This window comes from Aedes aegypti, unplaced genomic scaffold (assembly GCF_002204515.2).
Source record: "Aedes aegypti strain LVP_AGWG unplaced genomic scaffold, AaegL5.0 Primary Assembly AGWG_AaegL5_hic_scaff_888_PBJ_arrow, whole genome shotgun sequence".
Taxonomy (NCBI): Eukaryota; Metazoa; Arthropoda; class Insecta; order Diptera; family Culicidae; genus Aedes; species Aedes aegypti.
Window position 1 is genome coordinate 1 of NW_018736589.1, and position 8810 is coordinate 8810.

The 8810-nt window shown below is 43.9% G+C and overlaps 1 protein-coding gene across 1 annotated transcript; it reads left to right on the forward strand.

The window, feature by feature from the left end:
• The first annotated feature begins 2173 nt into the window (after positions 1-2173).
• LOC110681434 lies at positions 2174-4603 on the forward strand. Its single transcript, XM_021857186.1, has one exon. The coding sequence runs from the start codon at positions 2174-2176 to the stop codon at positions 4601-4603; it is 2430 nt and encodes an 809-aa protein (XP_021712878.1).
• Positions 4604-8810: the final 4207 nt, after the last annotated feature.

Below are 8810 nucleotides of genomic sequence, written 5' to 3' on the forward strand. Positions count from 1 at the left end.
TACCCTTGCGACATCTCCGATGACGAGCTAAACAGCGAAACAATCACGGATTTCCCAGTCACCAAAGTCGAACGAGTCCTGAAAAGGGACGAGAGGGGAGGACTAAAACCAACACGGAACGTGAAAATCTCCGTCGAAGGAACAGAAGTACCGCGGGTTGTCAAGATTTATGGAGCCAACTTCCATCGGGAGCTTTACATCTTCCCAGTCAAACAGTGCTCGTCCTGCTGGAAGTTCGGGCACACAAAGAAAAAGTGTGCCGGAAAGCCGAAGTGTAGGACATGCGGAAAGGAGCATGATGCCAACACGTCGTGCGAAAACCCCCCGTTATGTGTCAACTGCAAGCAGAATCACGCTTCAAACAGCAGCACGTGTCCAGAGAGAGAGAAAAGGAATCACGGAAGGAGAAAGATCCTGTACGAGATACGCAACAAACGCGTCGAACCAGACAAGGGGTTGGCGCCCAACTGCTGGTTTCCAGTAACCCAAAATCGGTTTGAAGGTCTACAGGACGAATCAAACTTCCCGGGACTAGTGGACTCTACACCAGCACAACCACTATACACCGGTGCAGTCCCAAAGAGAAGCAGGATGACGGATTCGAGACGTGCAGAAAAAAGTCGAAGCAGCCCACGAGAAAACCACACCCAATCAATTCAACGAGACGCCAGAGAAGCTACAGCGCAGTAGCAAGCGGAAACTGCCACAGGGTCACGGAGGTGGAGCGAATAATAGCAAAATTGAGGCAGGACGTACTGCGTACTGGTTAGAATCGATAGTAGAAGTACAGAGAAACTTGAGTCGCCGAATACAGCAGAAAAGGACGGAGATCGAGACCGATCAAATATTAATTGATGTCAGCATGCAACTGGACAAAATCATTGAAGAAATAAGAAACCCCGCGGACGCCCAGAATAGCACAACATTATTGAACAATGGCCTATAAAACAACTAACGTAATACAACACAACATCCAAAGTGTTAGAAATACGGAAACTAGAGAAGAACTGTACGCATGCTTGACATCGAAAAACGTCCAAATAGCGATCCTCCAAGAAATTTGGTTGAGAGAAGGAGAACATTGGAATATGAAAGGATACAAACTCATCTCACGTAGACGTCCAGAAGGCTATGGCGGAGTAGGAATCCTTGTGAAAGAAGAACTAGGATACGAGGAACTTGTGCTACCAAATTTTGACCGACTAGAGGCGATTGGGGTAAAGATCACAAAAGGTATGGATCCAGTTTACTTCATATCTGCCTATCTGCCGCCAACAAGAGGTTCGTCAAACGGATGTAGGGAGGATATGACAAGCTTTTTTGAAGCGGTGGATGCATTGAACGGGGAGATAGTAATTGGAGCAGACTTCAACGCCCACCATCCCTCATGGAGCCCTGAATTCAGTGCATGCAGCCGTGGCAAAATCCTACGTAATCTTATCGACCAGTCAAAACTAATCCTACTGAATGATGGATCGCCTACGATGATAAATGCTCCGGGTGGAAAAGATTCTGCGATCGACCTCACGCTCACCTCAGCGGGTACAGCGAGAAAATCCATCTGGACCGTACAAGAAGAAGAATTCGGTAGTATTCACATGACCATCAAGTTAGAAATTACAGAGGAAATACCAAAGAGCGAGAAGACCTTCGTAAGGATTAACAACTCCAAATTGGTTGACCACCTGAATAGCATAAGACCCCAGTATATTTACTGTCCCGAAGAAATGGTCTCAGTTGTGGAAGAAGCGGTCCGAAACTCATCCTACACCTTCAAAAACAAAAAGGTAAACTTTCTCAAGCCCTGGTGGACGGAAACCATTGGGAATCTGTACGAATCAAAGAGGGAAGCGTTACGATCGTACAATCGGAGTAAAACACAGACGAACTTCATCCGACTTCAAAAGGAGAGAGCAAGGTTCAAGAGGGAGGTTAGGAGAACGAAACGAGGCTACGTCAGAGAGCTGACTGAGAAAATCGACGAGTCCACACCAAGCAGACAACTATGGAACCTCATTAAAGGGATTGACACTGCGCTGACAGGGAAACACAAGCGATTGGCAGAACTCACGCACGAGCAGGGTATGGAGTTTATGGAGTCATATTTTGGAAATAAATTCCAAGAAGTACGGTTAGTACCAACGAAGACAGACAAGAACTCGAAGGATACGAAATGGCGCTAAAGGACGACGAGATTCTACGTGTGTTGAAGAAGAGGAAAAACCATTCAGCACCTGGCCCAAATGGTCTGTCGTACGCAGTACTCAAGCAGCTAAATCCGGAAATGCAGGCGAAAATCTGCGAAATGCTTAGCAGAGTATTTGTGACTGAGGAGATACCGGAATCATGGAGAATCACCGAGGTAAGGCCAATCCCGAAGAAAAGTAGTGGTACGGATCAAATGAACAATATGCGACCCATTGCCCTGATGAACATCGAGATAAAGCTGATAAACGCCGTAGTAAAAGACAGGCTCGACGATATAACGATAATACAGCGTTTGATACCTGAATTATCGTTCGGCTTCAGAAAACACGTATCTGCTTCCACCTGTGTCAATTATGTGGTCAACTCCATCCATAATGCTAAAGAGGCGAAAAAGGAAGTCTTCGTCATTTTCCTAGACATCAGCAAAGCTTATGACTCAGTTAAAACAGAAGTACTTCTGGGAAAACTGGCAAATGCTAATATACCGAAAAAAATAGTCTCTTGGATCCACCAATACCTACGAAGTCGGCGGGTGCAATTAAAGACGGAGGGAAGTACGATTGAGATAGAGGTTTCCGAAGGACTACCGCAAGGTTGTCCTCTATCCCCCTTGCTTTTCAACCTGTATACTGCGTCATTGCACGAGCTCTCAACGGAGGACGTTGAGCTAGTGCAGTTCGCCGACGACTTTGCGGCAATAGTGACCGCAAACACAGTCGAGGAAGCCGGTGAACGGTGTAACGCTTTCTTAGCCGAAATACATGCCAGTTTGACAGCACTGAACCTGAGGGTAAGTCCACAAAAATCTGCAATAATCCCTTTCACCAGGAAACGCACTGACCATGTGAGAATTAGGCTACATGGCGAACGGATAGAACTTGCCAACACACATCCATATTTGGGTTACGTTTTGGACAGAAATCTGGCACACAGGAAGCATATCGAATCGGTTACAGACAAAGCAGGGAAGAAGCTCGGACTGATGAAAATGCTGTCCAGGAGATCCAGTGGAGCAAGTCCGGAAACTCTTCTGAAGATAGGTAACGCATTGATCCGAAGTCGCATGGAGTATGGGGCCTCCATATTTGGAAACGCAGCAGCAACGAACCTGAATAAGCTTCAAGTTCTTCAGAACGCATATATACGCAGCGCGATGAATTACCTCAACAGTACCCCTGTGCACGTGATGCTAGCCGAATCAGGACAAATCCCCATGGAACAGCGGATTGACTCGCTAAACAAAAGAGAACTCATTAGAGCCACGTGGTACAAAACACCTCTATCGAAGTTCATAAACAGTACGCTGAACAGAGAAATGGGTAACGAGTCGCATCTCACGGAGACAACCGATAAGAACATCGATCTACTATACCAAGTTCATCCTGCCGGTCGGGAGATACCCTTTCTGATGAGAATGAGATATTTCATGACGATAGATTTCCACAGGATTGTAAAAACAATTCTGTCTGAGGACCAGCCGAAAAAGGAAACTGCAAACTCAATTGTGTGGCAAACACTCTTCAGGGAAGCAATGGAAACAAAATACAAACACCACAATAAACTATATACGGACGCCTCTAAAACGACCACGGGTACGGCTTTTGCCGTATTTGACGAAACGGATTCGCATGTTATCAGCGAGGGGATAAATAATAATTTTTCCATAACAAACGCTGAGCTTTTAGGCATTCTAAAAGCGGTGGAGCTAGCTAAAAACAGGGGGTACAAAAAGACGGTTATTCTCACGGACTCGAGAAGCGCATGTGAAATGCTGCTCAACGCTAGTACCTTTGAAGAAAATTATCTGCTTGCGGAAATCTACAAGGAGTTCTACGACATGAAAGGAAGATCAGTTCAAATCCAGTGGATTCCAAGCCACAAGGGAATAGATGGCAACGAAAAGGTGGATCAAGAAGCGGTAAATAAAACAAGAGAACGTCAAACATTCTTCAATGGGATCACCATGAGTGACGCAATCATCCTTAGCAACAACGAAGTCTGGGACAGCTGGACTAAAAAGTACAAAAAGCTTTCCGATGACAAGGGCAAATGGCACTTCCAAATACTAGAAAAGCCATGCAGGAGGATTTGGAACAAAAACATGACATTGAATTCGGAGGAAGTCAAAATCATTAGCAGAATCAGAACCGGTCATTGCTTAACCAAGGATAGAAAAGCCAAATGGAAATGGGAAGATGACGAACTGTGCGAATGGTGTGAAACAACCGAGGACCTACACCATATACTATACGACTGCCCACGGTACAACCAGAGCAGAGTTGAATACCCATCACTAGAGTATATGAAACCACTCGAAACTATACTATCAGAAAAATGTGAAGAAGAGATGAAACAAATAGTAAAATTCCTGAAAGAAAATAAGATTCACATTTAAATGGAAACAAAATATCCAACAACGGTACAACTGACCACTACGAAAGTCCAAATATGACGACGGCGGCGAGATGGACCAACCAATGGTCTTAGCCTGTCGAGTACGACAAACCAAAGAAAAAAAAAAAAAAAATGCACAAGACTGGAGAATCTGACAACAGTTCAAGTTGAAAATCAATCAAGTTACTTGCTTGCTGGTAGTGATTAATGGGATACATTTTCAACGCGGAGCGCTGTTTGGTTCTCAAGTCTTGTGCTCTTGAAAATTTGGGGTGTGTCTTCGTTTTATAATCACCTTCAACAGAAGTTCATAGTTACTTGTGATAGAATTACTAGCGATTTTTTATATACAAGAGATCCTCAAGAATTACTAAAAAAAAGCTCGCGCATTTCGTGTATTCAAAACATACACATTCTACGGTGAAATATTACAAATAAGTGTGGCTAATCTTGGACTTGTAACACCCACTTCGTTGTGCCGGATCATAACCTATTGAATCTTCGGAATGGAAAACTATTTTGTTTTGGTGAAAAAAACGGAAGGTCAGTTTGAACCTATGCAATCTGTCATTGATCCTAAATCTTAATTTTAAGAAGAAAGATTTTTAATTGTATCGCAACGTCTACGGCATATGGGACAAGTGGTTTTCCAGTCAAACGAATAGGGGAAAGTGGGTCAATCTGACCGCCTTGAGGAAAAGTTGCTACAAGGGCTAACAATATTATGAAATCTTTGAATTTTTATATTTTTTCCAAAAGGGATCATGCCCAAATTAGGTCACGCTCCAAGGGGGCCCAGCCAAGCGTGAGAAGCCTTACAAAATTGTCGGAGGACTCATACAAACAACGTGACAGAGGGGGGAGGGGTCTAAAAAGTTGAAATTTAGCGTGACATAATATGTGTACCATCTCATAGTTCACAGATCAATATACTAGATCCGCACGATTTACGTTGTCTTACGAAATTCAATGATTTTTTAATATTGGTCATTTTTCGAGTCGATTTTTACCGAAAAGGAGAAATGACAGAGTGGCCATCAAATCGGGAAAAGACGGGAATTTGAGATGGTCATCAGGAAAAAAAAAACATTTTAAACAAATATTTTTGAGCTATGAATTGACAAACTGACAAAAATAAGTTAATAAGTGGGAAAACCAGGATTTTTTGGGGAATTTCGGCTACACTTAGGGAAATTATTGCGAAACAGTAATACATAGTTGAATGTCCTCTTTGTAACACAATTGTTTTCAATGAAATATTTCCGCTGCACCGCTATTAAAATGCTGCTTGAGATGATAAGTCCTTTGATTTTTAGTTATTTATAGTTATTTTGTGTAAAATTTGTCTAAACAAGGAAGCAGGACCTAAGATTGCAGAAACTTCTGCAAATATTCTTTCTGGAATACTTCCAGGAACTCCACCAGGGATGCCACCAGCAATTTTTCAATGGATGCCTAGAGGAATTTCTTCAAAATTTGGACCAAAGAATACCAGAGCAATTCAACGCTACCTCAACTAATTTCTACAATGATTACTCTGAAAAAAAAAATCTTCAGATTTCCTCCAGATATTTTTTTATTGATTCTTTCACCGATTACTCCTAGAGTTACTTCTCGGACAGGTCCTACAGAAGTTCTTCCACAAAGGTTTCTCCAGAGTTTTTAAGAAATAGGGAGTCGACGCCGGTTATGGACCCTTTGCGTATTATGGACACCCTACAGAAAAGCATAACAATAACACTCAAAACAACCTTATTCTTATTATTAATTTATTTAGTTGGTGTTACATCAATGATTTGATAAAACCTCGTTAACGATGTTACGCCAATTTACTCGGTCCATGGCTGTGCCTCTCCAACTTCGATTTTGGCCCACGTTCTCCAGATCTTGTTGCACCTGATCAAGTCACCTCGCTCGCTGTGCTCCCCGCCTTCTTGTGCCAACCGGATTCGACGCGAACACCATCTTTGCAGGATTGTTGTCCGGTAGTCTTGCAACATGCCCTGCCCAGCGCACCCTTCCGGCTTTCGCAACCTTCTGGATACTTGGTTCGCCGTAGAGCCTAGCGAGCTCGTGGTTCATTCTCCGCCGCCACACACCGTTCTCCTGCACTCCGCCAAAGATCGTCCTAAGCACCCTTCGTTCGAACACTCCAAGTGTTTGCAGGTCCTCTTCCAGCATGGTCCATGCTTCATGTCCATAGAGGACCACCGGTCTTATAAGCGTTTTGTACATGGTACATTTGGTGCGGGGGTGAATCTTTCTCGACCGCAGCTTCTTCTGGAGCCCACAGTAGGCGTGACTTCCACTGATGATGCGTCTCCGTATTTCACGACTAACGTTGTTGTCAGCCGTTAAGGCCGCACGGGACGTCATTATAATCATCCTATCCATTTGAAGAAGCAGATCTCAAGTAGCACTTAATATAGGGATGTGAAAAATTTATCACTATATTCTATATATGTGGTGCACAATCGATTAAATTTTCAGCTTCATCGGTTCACTAAAACTCGAGATTTGCTTCGGCAAAGTTTTGATGATAATTGTTAGAGTGAGACAAAAGATAGGGAAAATAACACGGTCTCCCGTGTCCCCTTAACAAGGATCCGAGGTAGACGAACTCATCAACCACCTCAAAAATATCCACGTCTATCGTAACACTGCTTCCTAGGCGGGCTCTGTCGCGCTCGGTTCCGCCTATCAGCATGTACTTTGTTTTTGACGCATTCACCACCAGGCCGACTTTTGTCGCTTCACGTTTCAGGCGGGTGTACAGGTCTGCCACCGTTCCAAATGTTCTGCCGACAATATCCATATCATCCGCGAAGCAAATAAATTGGCTGGATCTTGTGAAAATCGTACCTCGGTTATTGAACCCGGCTCTCCGCATGACACCTTCTAGCGCGATGTTGAACAGCAGGCACGAAAGTCCATCACTCTGTCGAAGTCCCCGGAGGGATTCGAACGAACTGGAATGTTGGCCCGAAATCTTCACGCTATTCTGCACACCGTCCATCGTTGCTCTTATTAGTCTTGTGAGCTTCCCGGGAAAGCTGTACTCGTCCATGATTTTACATAGCTCTTCGCGGTCGATGCTATCATAAGCCGCTTTGAAATCGATGAACAGGTGATGCGTTGGGACTTGGTATTCACGGCATTTCTGGAGGATTTGCCGTACAGTGAAGATTTGGTCCGTTGTCGAGCGGCCGTTGATGAAACCAGCTTGATAACTTCCCACAAACTCATTTGTTATTGGTGATAGACGACGGAAGATAATCTGGGATAGCACTTTGTAGGCGGCATTCAGGATCGCACGATAGTTTTCACATTCCAGTTCGTCGCCCTTCTTGTAGATGTCGCTTGAAAAACTGATTTTCGATCCGAGGCCTGGAGGGTCAAGTCCCATATACCAATATATAGAGCTCGACAAACTGAGCACATCATTCCTTGCTGTGCGCTTGAACAAGACAGTTCAGTCTTTGGCAGTCGGTAGTTTTTTTTTTGGTTTTTTCTCCCACCGCCCGAGTGGGTTTTTACCAGTGCAGTTTACTTCTGTAGTGCTATAGACCGCGCACCGTGAAGGAAGCGAACCAGATTGGCAAAGGTCAACTGGTATCGTGCCACCATTTGATTAATATTATCACCATCATCCCCCGGTGATTGGTTCCCCGCATACATCAGTGTAGCAGACCAGCAGCGGTCATCGAACGGGAACGGATAAGTATCAATTTGTATACCTACTCCACATCTATTGAATTGCTTTCGCATCTCCGAACAAACAGTGTTGAGTTCAAGGTTGTTTGTTGTTTCTCCTCTGTCTCTCTCCCGGTGCAATTTCGGTCGTATAGGGGAGTTGGGTACAAAATAGCCCACTGATTGGTTAAGTTTTTTTTCTCGATATTTTTTTTTTTGTTTATTTATTTTGCCTATTTAGGGGAGGTGTGTACAAAATAGTCCACTGATAGGTTAATTTATTTTTCTGCATTTTTTTGTTTTTTTTTATTATTATTATTTTTATTATTTGGTTGCGGTTGAATTCTTTTCCGCATGGACGAATCGGATGGAGGCGATACGCCTCCTAAAGATCTCGTTGCTCGAACGCGGTTTTATCAACCGTCTTCGGCTGGGCCTTGGGTTGTCTATTTCCGGCGCAAAAATAAGATTTTGAATGTGCTCTCGATCTCTAGAGAGCTGACGCGTAAATATCC

Bases quoted from the DNA above. Each gene is read 5' to 3' on its own strand.
- LOC110681434 (XM_021857186.1), top strand. From the start codon at position 2,174: ATGGCGCTAAAGGACGACGAGATTCTACGTGTGTTGAAGAAGAGGAAA.